Source organism: Ischnura elegans, chromosome 1 (assembly GCF_921293095.1).
Source record: "Ischnura elegans chromosome 1, ioIscEleg1.1, whole genome shotgun sequence".
In the NCBI taxonomy this organism is placed as follows: domain Eukaryota; kingdom Metazoa; phylum Arthropoda; class Insecta; order Odonata; family Coenagrionidae; genus Ischnura; species Ischnura elegans.
The window spans coordinates 143,624,585-143,646,151 of record NC_060246.1 but is presented as its reverse complement, the minus strand read 5'-3'; the positions used below and the strand labels follow the sequence as shown (position 1 = coordinate 143,646,151).

At 38.6% G+C, this 21,567-nt stretch overlaps 1 protein-coding gene across 3 annotated transcripts in view; it reads right to left on the bottom strand.

The window, feature by feature from the left end:
- LOC124171465 (protein phosphatase methylesterase 1) overlaps nt 1-21,567 on the bottom strand; it is a 57,490-nt gene that overhangs the window by 11,420 nt on the left and 24,503 nt on the right. For all 3 annotated transcript variants that reach the window (XM_046550647.1, XM_046550639.1, XM_046550655.1), the window contains exons 8-9: nt 18,451-18,649; nt 12,149-12,335 (exon numbers count right to left, since the gene is read on the bottom strand). In XM_046550647.1, coding sequence (XP_046406603.1) covers nt 12,149-12,335; nt 18,451-18,649 — 386 coding nt within the window. The remainder of the gene's footprint in view (nt 1-12,148; nt 12,336-18,450; nt 18,650-21,567) is intronic.

Here is a 21,567-nt window from a genome sequence, read left to right as displayed (position 1 = left end):
CAACCAAGCTGTCTACACATACGGAAATTTCATGGTGAATCAGTACAAAAAGACGAGAGTGGTAATCACTCCGAGACATTTAGTGAAAGCTCCGGTAGGTTCCAGAATTTAAACGGCAAGCAGGTATTTTCAGTGCGGCGAAATAAGGTGAATCTGCAAGTGTTGATAGCGCAGCCACCACAACATTTTCTGATGAACTCCAAGATGTGATTGAAAGTGGCTCCTTTTCCCCTCAACTAGTTTTTAGTGTTGACGAGACGATATTCTTTTGGAAAAGAATGCATTCTCGTTCATTCATTTTCAGGGAAGGAAAACCTGGGTCAGGTTGCAAGGCATTTAAAGACTGTTTCACGTAGCTGCTAATGACTCGAAGGACTTCAAATTAAAATGATTTATCATTCATAAACTCCGCTAGCTATGAAATGGCATTCAAAGTAGCATTTTCCTGTCATTTCGATGAGCTACAAAAGGGCCCGAGTGACACAATAGTTGTTTTTAGACAAGTTTGAAAAATCGTCAACTGCCGGCAACGCATTACGATCCCCTGAGATAGCAGATGTTAGCCCACCCGCACGACAGGAGGGAATTTCAAAAGCATGTAAGAATTTTTTTTAACGTGATTAAAAGTCTTTGAATGCATGCATACTATCTTTAAAGATGTTTTAAACTATAAACACTTATATAAATAATGTTTTCTAAGGCTTTTTATGGGAATATAGATGTTTTAGAGGAAATTCAATACCCAAGACCTATGCTACCAGGAACGCATCCCTATCTTCCCAATGTTAAAACGCTCTCGTATAACGCAAATTCATATAGCGCAAAGACCCCAAGGAACGCATCCCTTGCGCTATACGAGACATGGGTGTACACCCATGCCTCGCATAGTACAATTTCGATATAGCGAAAATTCGTTCGTGGGAATTAGTTTTTTAAGCAATACGGTTTGATATGTAATTTTTGCCCTCAAAGGTTATCAGGCGATTGACTTCCAGGTAGAGGGTCTACGCTAAAGCCTTCAAGGTCAATGGGATTCACGGGGGAGAAATGGAGCGGTAGCCAAGTTGTGTATGAATATCATTAACACATAAAAGGGTCCGCAATAGAGTCTCAAACACAATAGCTTCATTCCCTCCTAGCAGTCATAGGCCCTCTGCGTCTCAGGAATACAGTGTTTCAGAGTGCTACAGTGCTACAGAGGAATACAGCAGTAGACGGTGATTTCGATAGAGCCATACTGAGTAAAAACCAAGGGAAAATGGCAAAAAATAGGAATGTGGGTAGAAAAATCGATAATTTATCAAACCATAAACCTAAAAGAGAAATTGAAAAAGGTCAATTTCTTTGAAAATGGAGAGTGTCAAAGCGATATTGCTCGGAAGTTTAAACTCATGATGCCTTATTCTGAATAAAGACAAAGTTAAAACATCAGTGACCTCAGCCACACCAACTTCAACCAAGCGGTCAACAAATACGGAAAGTTCATTGTGAATCTGTACAAAAAGACAAGGGTTGTAATTGCTCCGAGACATTCAGTGAAAGCTCCGGTTGGTTCCAGAATTTTAAATGCCAAGCAGGTATTTTCAATGCGGTGATATTAGGTGAATCTGGAAGTGTTGACAGCGCAGTCACTGCAATATTTTCTGATGAACTCCAAGCTGCGATTGAAAGTGGCTCCTTTCCCCCTCAACTAGTTTTTAGTGTTGACAAGATGATATTGTTTTGGAAAAGAATACAATCTCGTTTGTTCATGGTCAGGGAAGGAAAACTGGGTCAGATTTCAAGTCATTTAAAGACCCTTTTACGAAGCTGCTAATGCCTCGGGGGACTTTAAATTAAAGCCAGTTATAATTTATCATTCACAAACTCCGCGGCAATGAAATGGTATTCAAATTAGCACTAGCCTGTTATTTGGATGAGCGACAAAGGGGCCTGGGTGACACAATACAGTAAACTCTTGATTTTACGAAGTCAGTGGGACCGGAAAATTGGCACTTCGTAAAATCGAGTTTCGCAATTTCAAACCTTTTTCATAAGTCACGAAAAAATGTTCGCTTTTGTTTCTTCCGCCCTTTTTTGTCTTCAGTGGTCTTATTTAAATGTTTTTGGTGGTTATTCCCGGTATTATTCATAGAAAAGGCTTTTTGTAATCGATTTATGCTGTGAAAGATCGTTAAATAATTATACCACCAAAAAATTCCCATTTCTCGTTCATACTTCAACATCAACGATCGCTTAAGAAATTCCCGACCAGTTTAGAAAACGTAATAATGTATTGCAAAGTCTATTATAAGAATTTAATGTTATAAATTTGTGGTTAGGAGCGAATAACAACTATTAAGTACGCGTGAGATAGATATTTGTTTCCAGCACCCACGGAATTTTAGCGGCAGCCGGCCTAACCGCCATTTATGTCCCCCTCTATCGCTCAGTGACGAGAAAAAAAAGAAAAACGAGGGCTTTAACCCATTTCCATCATAACCTTCGTAAGTTAATATTTCGAGCATCTCCGTATTTTCAGCTGAATGTGCTATTTTTTCAATTAGTTGTTTTCATTGAGATTCAGTCACGATCATAAATTACGTAGGATATCTTCTGGCGAATATTTGAAGTAAATTCTGTTTGAGTTCTCCGTCCGGATACTGCGCTCCATCACCTTTGCAGACGTTGCTACGAAAGACTTTATTCTTCATGAGGACCATATTCTTCATACCGGGTGTGAAGTGCTATGTTCATATGGTATTTCTCTCTTCTTTTATGCCGACAGGAGCAAGGTTCTAACCGGAAAACGACTGGAGAAACATCTTCCATTATCGGAGAAATATAGATAGAAACGTTATTATCCGCATTGATTGTTTTCCTACAAGAGATGTTTCATCATTTCTCAACGTGTGTGAAGTATTGGTTAACTTGCGTGAATTCCCAAAAATGACACGCAAAAACCTGTACGTTCACGTCATTTAGTTTTCGTGTTCCTTTCTCCGCCATATCTCTATTATATACAGCGCTTGGGGTAACTGACTGACTGATGGATACAAATTCCCGACCACTTCCAGACGTGCTGGAGAGCTGAAATCTGGCACGCGTGCGGGGAACCCGAAATGATCCGGAGGAAAAATCCGAAAACCGGAAGTTTCCGCCACGTGTCGTCGCTAGGACGACAAAATGGCCGAAATCGGGCTTTTTCCGGTGACCGTCTTTCGGTTTTTATTTTACTGCGCGCGAACCGTGCGTGCCACACGAGTCGTTAATGCATTTTTTGAAAGCTTATGAACGTAGGCACGTAATTAAGTAAATTTATTAGTTTCCATTTGAGAAAGTTACAGCTAAAATGGCGTCCAAAAATTGATTTTTCGAAAAAAATATCAAACTTTCCCCTCCCCTCGACTTAATTTAAGGTGTTGGATAACGAAAATGATTACTATATATGCTCATCACTTCGTCTACGAAATGTAGGTAACAATTTTCTTTCATCGTGCTTGGTTACTCAGAAAAAAATTAAAGTATTCCGAAAATCACCGAAAATTACGATTTCCAAAAGATTAACACAATGTTTTGTCAATTTTTGACCGACTGATTTCTTTCAAACTTTGTAGTTACATACAACTATGAATTGTCTTTCAGAAAACATAAACATCTAGTAAATGATTCAATGGATTTAAACGCGAAAAAATAAAAATGGCGGGCACTACTCACTTTTTTCGGGGACTGGTTTCCTTTTTTTTTTATTACTCCTGAAATATGGAGTTCATAGGGCACACTACTGTTAGATATAACAGCAAATGAATGTGACCATATGGTATCGTCATATTTAAACCCCCCGAAACCCTCTAAAAATTAAAATTTGCATATAAGTAGCCTTTTCGGGTATTTTTCGTCACGATTCCGCCACTATCCCAAGCCTTGCCACTCATCACTACGGTATTGATGTCGACGACTGATGACCCCTGGTAGGACAAACCTATAAACCCCCGGTTAACCCACATACACCCCCCTAAAAATAAAATTTTGCATATTACTCTACTTTTTGGGTACTTTTCGTGAGTATACCACCGCCCCCAACGATTCATCCCCACGGAAATTATTTGAACGGATGGTGACCACCTGGAATACACACATAAACCCCCGGAATCCCCCTGAAATACCCCCCAAATGTAAAATGTGCCATTAAGTCTCCCATTTGGGAACTTCTCTCAAACATTACGCCGCACTTCCCGTCCCCTCTGAGCTCTAGATCCGGAATATTTGGTGAGGGCGACCCACCGCAAACCATACGGGAAAAATACCAGAAAACCCCCGATCACCTCCTGGAACATCACCAAAAAAATCCTCAATCCCAAGGCGGCGAAGCCGCCCCAGAACGAGGAACGGCGAAGCCGTTCCGAGGAGTAACTGGCGTAGGCGAGGAGGAGCTTCAGTAACCCTCGGGCGGCGAAGCCGCCCCGATGTTCAAGCGGCGCAGAAGCTGTGGACTCCCCTCAAACTAAAAACGGTGAAACAGCTCCGAAATGCCTTCGCCCTCTGGGCGGCTATGGCGACCTTAGACGAGGAACGGCGAAGCCGTTCCGAATATTAAGCGGGGAAGCCCCGGGGGGGCACACTGAACCCCTGGGCGGCGAAGCCGCCCTTCAGCGAGGAACGGCGAAGCCGTTCCGAGGAATGAGTGGGGCGCCTCCCTACCCCCTGGCCGGCGAAGCCGGCCCCAAGCTGAGGTGAGATTATTCGAACTTAAAAAGTCTTCGAGCGAACACAAATATAGACGGCGAAGCCGGAACCGGGGTTTTTAAGGGGCGGAGCCCCTTAACGAGCGCGCGGAGCGTGCGAGTTGAAAGTTATGCAAAGGATCATTTACATAGAGAAAAGATTTTCTTAGCTTTAGCACTAAAAAATAGCCGCGCCATAATCGTAAATAAATATAGTGTGGAAAGAGCAAAGAAAATAATTTCAATTGAAACGTCAGCAGAGAAGAAGGGACAGTTATAAGCGCGGCACCATTTCCCCGATAGTGGAAGATACTTCTTCAGCCTCTCTCCGGTTAATAACTTACCCCCGTTGCAGGTAAAGATGAACCATGCCCTTCTCCACAGTCGGAGAACTTACCCAGTGGGTGGGGTGAATAAGAGTGGGATGGGGATTGCCTGAGGAAAGAGGAGTGGTCAGCATAACGAGTGGTGAAGGGGGCAGGAGAAAGAAGGGTGGGGAAAGGGCCTTCAGCTCTGCCTCAGTTTACGTTTGGGGGGCGTACTTTTCTACGACGCACTCAAACTCTGTAACCTTAGGGAGGGAGTGAATGGGAAATGCTGGGTAAGGAGGGGTTTGGGATGCGTAAGGTGGGTGTCAGCAAGATCAGCAGAAGGCCGCAGGAGGGAGTAAACAAAGACTTTGGAAAGAAAGATCTCTCGGCATGGGAAAACGGGGAGACGCGCGAGAAGAAAGTTCATGGTTAGAGTTAGAAGTGCGTCTTCATTACGAGTAGCCTGAGAAATAAGTTGGTGGTTGATAGATAGATATTACTAAAAAGAGCTGTTATTTTTTTTCTTTTTGCCCTTCTCCATCGCCGCTTCCACCATGGTTTCTCACTTGCATAAATGGGAATGAAATTGGGGACCTAACTCGTTAGCCAGATCAAAGTATCTTAATGTTTGGAGGGCAGCGTGTACTTCTTTTTTATTTGGTGAAATTACCGTATTTCCCGGCCGATAAGACGCACTTTTTTTTCTCCTAAATGTGCTGTAAAATTTGCCTGCGTCTTATGCGCCGATGGTATACGGATATCACGGGTATAACTTCGTCCTATAATAAGCAACCGTTTTGACAGGATAAATAATTACCATTAAGTATTTTTTAGTGTATCAGGCATTGAAAATAGTTCAATTCATTAAAAATTTTGATAATAGCACTCTTTTGAGCAGGTTGTTAGAAATAAAGTTTTAATACGTCGATGTCTAACTCCTTTAAAAAAATTCCCGAATAAATCAGAAATGCATACAATGTAGCATGTTTAGTTTAATCTTGCAATGGGTGCTGCTGCAAAACTTACATACATTGAGCTAAAGGAGATGTCATCTATATGCTAATACATTGTATCTCTCACGATAAACTCACGAGTCTACCGGCACCACCGGCACTCAACCTTAGGTAACAAAGTATGAGCGCGGTGTTCAGTCAGTTCATAATACGTATCTTTCTATTTAGTCTGCACATGTGCTTCTAAGCACAGAAACTTGGTAATTTCTGTATAAAAAGTCAAAATTGGAATAACCTAATGGGATCTAAAGAGAGAAGATTGTCGTACAGTATTGCGTTTAAACTTGAAGTCGTGAAATATGCTTCGGAACACGGCAACCGGGCAGCTGCAAGGCGTTTCGGCCCACCTCCAACCGAGAAGATGATACGAGAATGGCGGAAGCAGAAGGTAGATTTAATGAATGCAAATAAGAGTAAGAAAACTTTACGTTCATGTTCTCCGAAATGGCCAAAGCTTGAGGAGCACGTTAAGACCTGGATAATAAATCACAGGAAGAACGGGATCACTGTTTCAACAAAAATGATTTTAATGGAAGCGAGAAAGTTGGCGATAGATATGTATATTGCCGATTTTTCTGGGACAACGTCGTGGTGTGAAAGATTTATGAAGAGAAATGGTCTGTGCATGCGTACTAAAACCACAATAGCACAAAAACTGCCACCTGAATACGAAAGAAAAATTATCGAATTCCATAAATACGTACTTAACCTGAGAAAAATGAAGTGTTTTGAAATAGGACAGATAGGAAATATGGATGAAGTTCCCTTGACATTTGATGTGCCATCAAATAGAACTGTGGACGTTAAAGGTGCAAAGACAGTTACGATAAAGACTTCTGGCAACGAAAAAACACGCTATACTGTTGTCCTTGGGTGTTGTGCTGATGGTTCAAAACTCCCTCCTTTGTTGATCTTTAAACGAAAAACGCTGCCTAAGTGTACAATTCCACATGGAATTTATATTCATGTTCATCCTAAGGGATGGATGGATGGAGAGGGTATGAAACTGTGGTTGCAAAGGGTGTGGTCCCGGCGTCCAGGTGGACTTCTGAAGAAATCGTCTTTGTTAGTGTGCTATCAGTTTAAGGCCCATATAACGGAGTCCGCAAAAATCCTTGCTACAGAACTGAAGACGCATCTTGCTGTGATTCCTGGTGGATTGACTTCTCAACTGCAGCCTTTGGATGTTTCAATCAATAAACCATTCAAGGGATTTATGCGTGAAGAATGGATAAAGTGGATTGAGGCACCAACTCACGATTTCACACCGACCGGAAGAATGAAATGGCCGTCAATTTCTACCGTTTGTGAGTGGGTGAAAAAGTCCTGGCAGAAAGTAAAAACTTGAGACTATCATGAAGTCTTTCAAAAAGTGTGGAATCAGCAATGCGCTAGATGGAAGTGAAGTTGACATTTTGTATGAGGAAAGTGACGACTCCCGAGAAAATATCTACGCGAATGATTTTAGCAGCAGTGATGAGGAATTTCTGGGGTTCTATGATGAATAAACTCTGATATATTTGCTCATTAATGATTTTAAAATTTTTTAATATTAAAGTTCCGTTTTTATGTAAAATTTTATCATTAAAATTCTTTTTTGTATTATCCAAGTATTTTAGTTTTTTTCGTAAATTCTAACCTGAAAAATCCAGGTGCGTCTTATGCGCCGGTGCGTCTTATAGGCCGGGAAATACGGTACTTCCTCTCTTACATCTTTGCCGTCACTGCTATTCTGACTAGTCCCGGCCGCTGCTTCTTCCGACGTATGTACCGGCGTCCCATTGTCGTAAGCCCGGAGATTATCGTCAAGGGCAATATAATCGTTTGATGTTGCGCGCTGTGCTCTTCCTGATTTTTCCAAGAATTTTTCAAAATCATCTTTTAAGCCTCTAATCTCCTCCGCGATTTTATCCGCTGCATCTTCCTGAAGGTATAACGTAACGAATCAACCATAGCCGTGATATTATAGCAGTAGAATTTCTATTAGGCTAGTTGTATCAATTACCAACCTCGAGAACATCCTCATGATGCGCTATCAAAGGGAATCCGGCCGATTTCCAGCAATTTGCGATTGTAGAGGAGGAAATCAAGCACGTCTTTGAACCGTGTTTCTGCGATGAAAAACAACAATTTTACTAACTTGGCCATTTTAGCAAAGTTAACAAAATCGTTATTTCTCATCGCAGAAACACGGTTCAGAGACGTACTTGAATGCCTGATTGGAAGGAGTGCAATGCAAACAATTATTTTTTGATGATGGCATTGATTGATAGATTTTCAAAATGCAGTCAGATCGGTCACTTTTGGGGAGGGAGGCCTCCCGCTCGGAGGGTCTTAGAGAGGGGCCAGCGAGGGTGAGCTCGTCGAGGAAAGGTTCCCGGATCAGTGACCCTTCGAAGTGCTTCGGCGAAAAGTAGTCAAGTAGTCTTCGAAGTACGTTCACAGCAGCCTGCCTTGCGAATGTACCACGTACGTTCACAGCAGTGCAAAGGGTTAATTAGGGGTGTACGAAATACCCCGCGCGACCTTCCTAACATGTTAAACTACGAAGTATTGTCGATGCGATGTTTACGAATAGGCACGTAAATAGGGGCATTATGTCAGTCGCGATATTTTACTGCACTCCTACTTCCCCTAAATTCCCACCGTGAGGTTTTAGGCGAACCCTTGCTCTCCAAAGTTGCACTATCATTTATGATTTCACACTTTTAATGAACCACAGTTGGAAGCGCTGATTTTTTTAGCTACTTACGCCGGCATAACTAGTTTTGTTGTCAAATATTTCGCCATAGTTCGTATAAACTAATGCTTTTCGCTCCTGGGGACCGATCCGAGGTTCGTAAATTCAAAACATTTCGTATATTCGAAACTTCGTATAATCGAATAGCGCCATGTATTTACCATAGGCTTTTCGCCGGGACCGCAATATCACTTTGTAAAATCAAAAACTTCGTAAAATCCTGCTTCGTATAATCGAGAGTTTACTGTAATTGTTTTCAGACTGGTTTGAAAATTCGTCAACTGCCGGCAATGCATTAGCAGATGTTAGATAGGAGATGTTAGCCCACCCGCACAACAGGAAGGAATTTTAAAAGCATGTACGAATTTTTTTTAACATGAATAAAAGTATTTGAATGCGTGCCTACTATCTTTAAAGATATTTTAAACTTTAAAAGTTCATATGAATAAAGTTATCTAAGGCTATTAATAGGAATATATATGGTTTAGAGGAAATTCGATACCCAACACCTATGCTACCAGAAATGCATCCCTATTTTCCCAATGTTAAAATGCTCTCATATAACGCAAATTGGTACAGAGCAAAGACCCCAAGGAACACATCCCTTGCGCTATATGAGGCATGGGTGTATCTTCTTGCTTCACTCAGTGAATCGTTTCTCTTATAGTACATAACGGCATTACACTTTGTACAGTTCAGTATTTACATTTAATAGGCCCAGGTTTGGTAATGCAGTTACCACTTCATCTAAAGATGCCATTATGTGACTAAGACGTAAATATGTCACATAACCCATGTTGGGTCCATAAAACATAATTAGGAACTCATAAAAGAGTAATACTTTTCTTTTCCATAGAAAAAATTTAATGTACATACTTCGTTCTATCAATGTGATTGCCGAGAAGTATACAAGTTTCAACATTAGCAGGGTACATGGTTATTTTAACTTTACAAAATTAGCGAATTCCTCCACCCCAAGCAAGATATAACAGAAGAATACATTACTTGTGGGTGATAAGATCACTCCTTTGAAGTTTTGAGAGAGCAACACTCAAGTGCAGCCAAAATTCAGAAATGAAATAGAATTTCATATGTAAACTGCTTCATGAGGTAACAGATCTGGTGGCAGGTGGGAAGGGAAGGTGGGTGGGGGGGAAACTGATGGGTGAGAAGGGGAGGGAATTTGGGGACTTTTTGAGAGAATTATAGACGCTACAGTAACACCTGGAGAAGAGTTTGTGGTAGCCTGTTGGGTAAAGTGCTTAGTACAAATCCTGGTTATTCGCGATTCCAGCCAAGGGAGACACCACCTGGTGGAGAACGCTCGAAACAGAGGAACGATGGTCATGATGCGGTAGTGCTATGAGGAATAGTGTATGTGAGACCTTTACACTGTTTTATTGACTAGTTACGGTGTGATACCTACTTTTTGGTTTCAAATAAATTATTACCGTTACTTGAAGTTAAATATTTTTTAATTCTACGACCCTGTAATAACTGCAGCACAAGTAGAATTGTTTCAAAGCGAGGCGACGGCTGTTGTTCCCGCACGTAGGTAGGAGCAGAAAGCTCTTCATTAGGACGATTATAATGGAGATACGTTGGTTTTACATGTTATAGCTATTAATTTAGTGTTATTTCAATTGAAAATCGTTCGTGTGTCAGGTTACGCAGAAAAAAGTAGAAAAATAGCGTATATCCAATGCATAAAAGTATCCGATATCTGTGATCGCTGTTTTCGAGATTTTCAATATAACATACTCAATATATACATCGCCATTATTATGAGCGGGATGGTATTTGCCGGTGTTAGTCTGATAAATGTGTTTTTTTCTTCTGTGCACGATGTGCTATTGAACGATATTAAGTTCTTTTGAAGTGTATTCCATAGAAATGGCTAGGAAGCAACGCAATACGAGTCGGATAGATGCAAGTCGAGAATCAAACCTGAATCGCAATGATTGGGTACATTATAAGCAGTTTTAGTTACATCGTCAAGCAGTTTTCTTCAGTTCTAGATCTTCTTACGAACGAAAGAAGCCGAGTAATACACCGTACGAAGGTTTTAATAGAATATTTTTATCTTATTAGCTCTTGATATTATGGTTTATGTTCTCTCTGTACGCCAATGCTTTATGATTGTTTTGATTTTACCATCACTCTGGCGGCCATATTTGAAATTGACATCACTGACAGCAGCGCCGCCATCGGTCATTTGAGTCTCGAATAGTGTAGCCTTCAGAAATCGCAAATTAAAAATACTTGAAGTGCTAGGTGGCCCATGGAAAGTCCAAAGAAAGGGAAAGCCCAAGACCCTCCTACCCTCAATGTATAAAATTCACACACCTACTACTAAGAGTGAGCTCTACCTTCACCCATCCAAACCAACCTCTCGGTTGAATCACTGGATGATAGTAAAAACATCTGTAATTCAAAACTGAAGGGATCAAAATTTTAACACATCCTTACATATTCTTTATGCATCTAGCAAAGCAAATGCACAATACTCAACCAAAAACGGTCTCATTGGAATGCGTATGAGTAAATGTTGTAAAGCATTAAAAAAAAGTAACTTCATGAAAGTGAAATATTATGAATGCTAAGTAGAATGAAACTGCATTTCCCCCCTTAAAGGTATGCAATCTTGGTGTAAAAGCGTCGAAAACATGCCTAACTTTGACATGCCTTAAAACAAAAAGTATAAAAATACTACCTTTTTTTATTTTTTTAATTGAAAGAAGAACATTTAAACTACCCGCTGAGAAATTTTAAAGAAAATAAAAGGTGGCCTTTTTTAGTAATAAATTGTTAAATAATGACTAATTTTTATTGTTTAAACAAGTCCTATTTGTTTATTATTGCTTTAAATGACTTGCAAGTTATGCCATAATGTGCACAAATGAATTCTCTTCAAAATAAAACAATAAACACTGCTTTAAGGGCCATGGTTCCTTAGTAATCAGCATTTATGTGATTTTTCATTTTTTACTCTGAGGCCTGACAATGCAATGTTCAAGGGGCGGTAACTTTAGGACGGTTCAGTTCTGAGCAGAGATTAAGTCATCGCTATTCATCATAAGGATACTGCTTTCACATATATAAATTTCAGAGAAATCGGTGATGGTCACCTGACATGATTTTGCACTATCTGCCTGATTTGAGATGAAATCCCCCAATACTCGAATAACAATAATTATGTAAATGAACAATACAATGAAGACAGATCAATAGGTCAAGGCATACTGTTCACATAACTTGACGGTGAATTAATTGTACACTGATTACTTAAACCTATATAAACATAATGTGATAATAGAAATGTGCACATCATGATTATATGCCTGCAATTTGAAGTGTGATGATTAAAATTACAAGTAGTACCTTGCATTTGACCAACAGTTAAAGCTTTATCCAGTCGATCAATTCCAGCTAAAAGCAAGAGCTTTGGAACAGGTAGAACTAGAAATGCTGCAGATAGCCCTTGAAACCAACCAGGCCAAAATACTTCCGTTCTTCCTAAATCGATCCTCCACTCGTAACCACTTTTAGGCGGTGACTGCATCAAGGGCTGGAAAGGAATGAAAATGATAAAGATTAAGCAAGAGACTTATTCATCAGGCTTAATTGTTACTAATTATAATATAAAAATACTTAAATGACAATTCAGTGAAAGAAAATCAATGGATGTGGATCATAAATGCAAAGCACATTTTTGATAGAAATTCTAACTGTTATCACATAAAATTCCCATTTGGGTACATAAAAAAATAGGTAACATCCTTCATTGAATGCGAAACAAATGTTATTAATTTGGGGGGAGGGAGGACAGATCATTCACTTCCTAAAACCGAAACACAATTCCAATAAAAGTTCCCGAATAAATAACACAAAACTCAAAAAACTTGAATCTTACTAGGATAAATTATACTAACAAAAAGTAAAAAAGTTATTTACAAATTTAAGTAAGGACAAATATAATACAATAATAAATAAGTTTAAAAATGCATTTTTAAATGACTCACCAAAAGTTACAGTACTTACTCCCAGTATATATAAAGTTAAGGTTTTATTTTGAGGTTCATATTTTCATCATAGGTATGTATACCAGAATATTTCTAAGAAGGGGGATCGGGTTGGTGTGGTGGCGAGAGAGTTGGCTTCCCACCCGGAGGGCTTGGGTTCAAATCCCGGCAGTGGCAGAGAATTTTTAGAGATTGCCCAATCCCTGCTTGAGTGTTCTGTGGAGGACATTTCAAGCGCTACACTCCGTCCGTAGGATGGCATGTTAAGCCGTGGTCCCCTCCGTGTCTTTCGTTAAGAGCAGGCTAATGCCAACGCCACGTTTCTCCCCACCCTTCCTTCCCTACCCTTCCCTCGTGGCGCAAATGATCTCAGCTGTCGGTCCCCTCCTTCAAATACCACACCATATTTCCAAGAAATATAAATTTTTATTTTACCACATAAACATATTCACCCCCACTCACATCAGAAGGTTGTGACCCACATTCATAGTGAAAACATTTTTAAAAGTTCCGAAGTTGCAAAAACTCAAAACATGCAATTATCAACGGAATTTCATCACTAAGAATACCTTTGAAATTTCATTTTAACAACCCTTTCACGCTGAACGTCAGGTACAGCCGACAAGCATTTCATACCCAGAAGACCTAACACCTGGTATTGCCGTTGTGGATTTTTCTACACAAACAACCAGACATCAGCTATAGCCGATGTGGGGGAAGAGAAGTGACCATTGAAGTAGCCATTGTCGGATGCATTCAGGCCCAGCCCAAGACCCAGCTTAGCGAGACTCGTTTATGACCATCCTCACTGCAGGAATCCTTTGAGAAGTGGTTATATTGTCAATGGTTTTTGCTATGATACATTATGTTGCATACTACAATTTTTTTTAATACTTTGAAATGAATTCTTCATTTTATTCTGTGCGTTATCAATTTTTAAACAAAATGTTAGCATTACAAATAATGGATTTCTGAACTTAGTGCTTAGTGTTCACTAACTTTGCTGTTATCAAATCTAGAAATCTGTATAAAATTCGACAATGCTTTTAAAAATGTTAGTAATTCTTATAGAACAGTAAATTATTGAAAATCAAATGCAATAATTGGCTTAAAAAATACTGGTAATGCAATAAGTTGGCTGTGGACTCGTGATAAAATAGGGTTACAGAGTATTGTCCAATGGCCGGGCACCCTGTTCAGTAGGATCCCAAATCGGAGGGACGAGAATACCAGGGTAACTCCACCCCAAAAAAGAACTCCGTACAGAGAGGTTTAAAATATTCTCATGCTTTTGTAGAATGGGAAATGCTTCCCTCTTGTAGGCACCGGCAGGAAAGGGTTAACCCAGGATAGGGCGAGTGACGAAATGTAATATTAGAAGGTGCGTGGGGTGTTGTCGACACTCCAAAGAAAATATTTTTTTTCTCTTTACTTGAAATGATATAGTTATGCTGTGTTCTTTTTTAAATATGTCAACAAAATTAAATTGATACTAATAATTATTCTTATTAAATAAAGAAGTATCATGGGGTGATATACACCCCGCGTGCCATATCTCGGGTTAAGATGCCTATGCACAGATATATGTTTTTTTCAATTTTCTCCCATTTTAAATAGGGTATGTTTCACATCTATCATTCCGTATCAAGACCCCTTTTTCATATGCTTCTAGATACAACTATGTTTGACCAAATTATATGTAATATACAAATGCAAATCATTGCTAGGGGTCAAATTATTTTACGAAAGTTATCTTGTATAAAAAAATACATGAAAATTATGAAATAAAATTTCTCTGTTGCTGGCATTGCATAGATTCCTTTACTCTTTCCTGATTTTCCTTCACCATTAAATTCCCAGACTTTTCCTTGATTTTCCTTAAGTTCTTAACCAGTAACAACCCTGTTTAAGTTTTTGAATCTAAAACCTGCTCCAAGACTTGAGGGATTGGTAGACTTGGATATGTGAATAGCCAATACCTAACCTTCTCGATAGATTTCATTCTAAGTCAGTAAAAACAGGAACGGTATTCACCCCCCCACCCCAAACAGCAAAAACATGAAAGATATCCAGGCGACATGCATGTCAGCATATAATTATGCAGTTTTTAGGAGTGCTGGTGAGGCACTAACAATAAGTATATAATAAAGGAATTGATTCTGTAACTGTAGAAGAAAAAAATGAAATTGTGCACACAAACATATTTTTTACATCCATAAAAGAAATGTGTACTATTCTGGCTATCACTAAGAATAATAGAATTTCAAATATAATAATTGTAAAATTTTAACCATGCAGTGCCACATCACACAATATTTACTTCGACAGACATTTTTGCATAAGGATTTACAGTTATAGGATAATTTTTCCACATTTGACGGCATATAAGTAGGGGCACCGAATTTTCGCGAACCGCGAAACGCAAAATATAACGCAAAATTTCCAAGGTTGCGCGAAATTCACTTGGTTCCACGAAATTTCGCGTTTAAGCACTTTTTCTGCGAATTTGACGCGATATTTTCCACCGTTGCCGGTAAAAAATACCCCGTTACTGTAAGTTTTCTTAAAAAACCGGTATCAAGAACCGATCGCATGAAGTCGGTGCTTTGGAACCGATTCGGAACTGTTGCGAGGATTTGAATTTGGCGCCCAAATCCGAAATGGTTCGCAGCGTATTCAAGGCCAAAAAGTGAAAAAAAATAAAATTTGAAAACGCATATATTACTTTCCGATTGCATGGCGTCAATGTTTTCTTTTTTCTTTTGAGAGTTGCTCCCCAGCACGCTCATTTCCGCTTTCAAACAAGCTGACTTTTCGCCTGCCGCCGGCCACGGCACGGTGACGTTCTTTCAACATACTATAGGTCTATGGAGGTCTTCAAACGAGTCGAACCACACACCGTTGGGTTGACGGCACGGCGCCCATTTCAATCCGGCCCGGCGATGCCCCATCTACGGCGTGAAATATAGGCTATGCTACATTGAGGCCGCTTTCAGACGAAACGACTTTCTGCAACGCCGTGTGCTGTGCCGTGAACGGCACCCGCGGAAAATCGTTTCGTCTGAGAGTGGTCTTAAGATTGATCTGACTGCAATTCTTCGACATACGAGCAAGATGCATTTCGAGAGCCTATTCGTGAGTTGATAAACCTATGCAAGGCGTCGAGAAGTGTGGTTATCCTGCAGAATGCAACCCCGCATTACAATTTTACGTTAATTCTTGGCCGCTCAGTTTATGAATGTTGTCGCTGTACCGGCGTGTTGAGCAGTTTATTGTTGAGGTTATAAGAACTGTGACAGTGAAGCATGCAAATCAGTTGTCAATTAAAGTAACAATTTAAGCTAGTTACATCACAGAATGTATTTTAATCTCACTTAGAAGTTACATAAAAAACCTGGAGAAAGAACCAGTGGATGCCTGATGCAATGAGACATGTTGGTCGATCATGCATTCTTAACAATGTGTTATTTAACTTTTTTACTTGGTAAATAAAATTATGGAGGCGATCTTGAGTTTTTTTAACAGACCTTTCTTGATAATTAACATCTTTCGTGAAATTATTTTCATTCACTTCTTGTGGTTGTTTAATTACCTGAATTAATGGCAAATTTAATTAGAGTTCATCCTTGGTACCGAATATCGAGAACTGATGGGGGAGAACCAGAACGGTACCGAGAACCGAAAAAATTTAAGAACCGACTCAACCTTTACCTTCCTTTACCCTAGTCAGCAATGCACAGTTTGGAAAAGAAAATGAATCTTCGCTTAACAGTCTCAAAAAATCTGTGAAACTTTCCATGTGTGAGGTCCTGAAGCAAATAGGATAAAGACTAATATCAAGTTGTCATTCCTTGTATAGTGACCCAGGGAGGAGCATTATTACAGCCATGGGAAGATTATTTAACTCAAGGTGTATATTGACAACTGATGTGAAGGACTTAAGCACAATTGTTGCTTATGTCCTCATATAATCATTACGAGAAACTCAAGAACTTTTTGGCTATTCTGCTTTGAAGGATTCTGTTAGATCCGTTCAGGAAGAAGGAAAAGAATTTTCAGTACTTCCTCTAATTCTAGCCCTTTCAAATGATTTTTCCCCATTTTGTAGAAAATTGTGTGAAAACCCTGTGAATACCCGTGGCAAATGTAGATGCAGGAAGAGGATTTTCCATGCATGGAAATATAAATAAAAGAACAACTAAACTTCCAAAAATGTAGAATTAAAGTCAAGTTTGACCAATGGATCTCAATTCCAGTAAAAGAAGGATTCAGCCAATTTTAAATTCCAGAGTGTGAACAATTTCAGAGGGCATATTAAAAAAAATATAGATAATAGATAAACACATACTTGCATGTGTTGATATTATATTTTTTGTGTAAGACCTTAAAGACTTTTGTTATCAATGTGTTAAGTAAAAACTATACGTTTTTTACATCATGCAGGCCAATGAGACAATGAAATTTAGACCAATCAAAAATATTCCCCATGTATACAAATCCCGCATTTGTCAAGCGGTATGCGGTTGAAATACATACATACATAGCAAAGAGTGTTTATGGTATGTGTATCTAACAAATGCTTAACTTATTCCTTTAGCATTTGCTTTGTCCCTTCTTTGTCAAGGTTTTTACGATTAAAAATATATTTAAGATGCCAATAAGCATTTTTATTGGTGAAATTATTGTTCTTGGGATAAAAAAGAATATTTGTGACGAATGAATTTTTATGACGAAACTGTATTTTTTTATGACGAAATTGCAGTTTTATGACGAAATTTTAAACCAAAATTGACAGATTTTTATGACGAAATTCACAGTTTTTATTCACCGATAATCTTTGCCTCTACATATAAGACATACCTTTTTTCTAAGATTTTTTGCATAATTAGTGCACTGCGGGTGACTCCCGTAAAAGTTATCACCGTGACTAGTTCCGGTATATGTACTTAAACTAGTCAACAGCTCTAAAGTATTCTAGGTCCAGGCCTGCTCTCCGCCTGTGGTGCTGTGCGCATGATTTGGACTGCTTGTCGCATCATATGCTCAGCAGTCCATAACACCTTTTCCAGTAGGGTCCACAAAATATCCACAGGGAGGAATGATGCCTCAGAAGCTTAACTGGCTAAAGCACTCGAACGGAAATCGGGGGATCCAGGTTTGAATCCCGGTCAAGACGAATGATTTTTTCTCTGAGGATTTTTTGCACAATTCGTGCATTACGTGTGACTCCCGTAAAGTCATCACTGTGGCTCATCCCGGTATACTTTAACTACTATCTTTTTGCTCGCTTTTGCGATATAGAAGAAGTTGGGAGAGAGATATTGAATGAGTTTGATCACATTAATACAATCACTCTCATTTGATGTCTCGCTCTGATTTATATGTTTGTATAAGATCTGAAAGGAATTACATTATGTTGTTGGGGTGCCACGCCTTCATGCACACTCTTTTTTGTCTGTACCATACTGAAACGAGGGTGTGTCTTATACATACATGTATGTCTATGTATCTGTGTATGTCGTCAAATACGGCACTTAAAATTTAAACTAAAAGTTGGGGATAATCCTTCATTCATGATTTCTAGATTTTCACGTACTTCATCAAAAAGGGTACAAGTGAAATGTGCAGACTCATCACACTAAATTACAGATAAACACATACCAGTGGCTTTTTAAAGCTTTCAGGGAGCTTTGAATCATTTCCTTCCCCTTCCTCTTCCTCTCTAATGGCATCATCCATATCAGTGGAAAGTCTTGATCCACTTTCAGGGTTTGCATTGCCATCGTTGCTGCTAGCTTCATCAAAAGATTGGTTTTGTAAGCTGTCTACATCGTTGGTCGCTGTTTGTCCAGTTTTGGCACTGAAAAGTAATTTTAATGAAAAAAAATCTGCTTTAAACCCATATCAAGGAAATTGCTGGTTATTAAGGATAAATAAACAAATATTTGCTCAAATATGCAAAAACAGACATTCCATGCTACAAACTAACAAATGGATATGATTGTAGGGCAATGTACGGTGATACAGTCAAACCTCTACATAACAAACCTCATCAGGGCAAAACATCTGTATTCAGTAAAAAATTATAGTCCCGATTTAACTCCTATTTACCACTAATGTATTTTCATTCACTCTTTAAGTAGCAAACCTTTCAGCAAAAATTTCAAAACAGCAAAATAAATTTTTGGCACAAAATATTTTTCACCTCCTCAGAAGAAAAAATTAAGATTCAGGACATGCAAGGTCCAATTTTGCCCGTTTCCTTCACAGCACACGATGCAAATTGCCTATGAGTGACTAAATAAATGATTTCTGTTTTATTTTTGTGATTTGGATTGCTATGAAGAACCTAAAAAATGCACATCGGAAGATAACACATTTCAATTGGTGCAATTTTCGGGAGGGGAATTTAACCAAAATGGCTTGACATTTTAGGTGGTTGTTTTGATGCCAATTTATCACTCCAGCCATATCTGGCATGGAAAAATCATCTTGTGCCATAGCAATAATAAAGAAACGAGTCGATTGGGCGCTTGAATTCATCAAGCGGGTAAATAGGGGGGGGGGAACATAGTTGTGTCACATGTTTCCGAGTCATGTGCCCATAAGTGGTTCAAAAAGCGAAAGAAACACCCCAAATATCGTTTAAATGAGTGAAATATGCGGGCAATACGCTCATTCACTGTCAACAATACTTAAGACCATCCTAGTAACCACGGTGATCAATGCTTCGGGGAACCGTTTTATTATGAATGATTTACGCAATATAAAAAAAATATAGTGTATGGTAGATGAATTTAAGCGATTTATCGTATTTCAGCCATTACCCTAGGATTGTATCACCTCTTGATTTACTCACCTATTTTTGATTTATAATGTTTGCATACAGCAAACTTAATGAAATTAAAAACAGCATTTTTAGAAAATAAACGAACAGAGACTAATGAAATGTCTCGAATAATGAAGTAATGTTCGGATTTCTCTGACGATGTATGTCTCTCAATGGTGTCAATTTTTGGATCTAAAGAAGGTTTATAACAACAAAACGCATTGATTACAATAAATATATTAATACGGTTATGAAACTTGAATTGGAGAAAGAACCGAAGAATGTTCAACTGTCCCCGTTGATGTTATATTCGGTAAGTAATAGCAGTTCGATATATTTTACAAAAACGTAGATTCGATATGTGTTGAATGGGAGCTTGGAAAGCAAATATATTTAATTGGTGCAGCATGAACAATGCTATAATAAACATATTCATAAAATTTCTTCGGTTTAACATCAATAGTTAGACAGATATGAAAAATTGCATATTTGCTACCGTAATCATCGAATTATCAAGTATACTGACACGTGAAGTTAAAATGTCGTAATCCTATTGATTTATCTTCCCGTTTGGTCATCTACCCTATAATTCTTGGTCAAATACGCCCGCGGATGTAAAATCCTGCATGTTATAGCAATTCGACATATTTAAAAAAAACGCTGAATCGATATATATCTAATGAGACAAAACATGCAAAACATATTTCCATTGGGGTTTGTGAAGAATACCAGGATGTGCACATTCACCAAATTTCATTGGTCCAACGGATATTCGAATCAAGTTATGCCAATTTGCGTATTTTCTATAATAATTGAATTGATATTTCGACTATACTGCATCTGTAATATAAAATCCGCAATGCTTTTGATTTTAATTCCGGTATATGGCCATTTACCATATAATTCCTAGTCAACTTTGCCCGTTGATGTAAATTCCTATGTGTTATAACAATTCCATATATTTTAAGAAAAAGCAGATTCGATATATATCGAATGAGAAACTATACACAAAAAATGTTTCCATTGGGCATTGTGAGGAATACCAAGTTGTACCCATTCACCAAATTTCATTGGTCCAACGCATATACTACTCAAGTTATGCGTATTTGCGTATTTGCTACAATAATCGATTCGATCTTTCGATTAAACTGCATCTGCACTGTAAAATCCGCAATGCTGTATATTATAATTCCAGTTAATAGTCATCTACTCTATAATTCCTGGTCAACAATGCCTGTGGATGTAAAATCCCAAATGTTAAGGCAAATCGATATAATTTGGAAAATGAAGATTCGATATATATCGCATGTGAGACCATATACAAAACATATTTCCATTGGGCATTGTGAGAAATATCATGATATACCCATTCCCAAAATTTCTTTGGTCCAACTTAGATAGCAATCAAGTTATGCCAATTTGCGAATTTGCTATAATGATCGTATCGATCTTTCGATTATACTGACATCTGTACTGTAAAATCCGCAATGCTATTGGTTTAACTTCCAGTCTACGGGTATTTTCTATATGATTCCTCGTCAACTATGTCCTTGGATGTAAAATCCTATATGTTATAGCAATTCGATAAATTTTAAGAGAAAGTCGATTCGATATATATCGAACGTGAGACTACATACAAAATAAATTTCCATTGGGCATTGTGAGGAATACCAATATGTACCCATTCACCAAATTTCATTGGTCCAACGGAAAAACTATTGAAGTTATGCCAATTTACGTATTTGCTATAATAATCGAATCGACTTTTCGATCATACTGACATCTGTACTGTAAAATCCGCAATGCTATTGGTTTAACTTTCAGTCTATGGGTATCTACTATGTAATACCTGGTCAACTATGCCCTTGGATGTAAAACCCTATATGTTATAGCAGTTCGATATATTTGAAGAAAAAGTAGATTCGATATATATCGCACGTTAGACTACA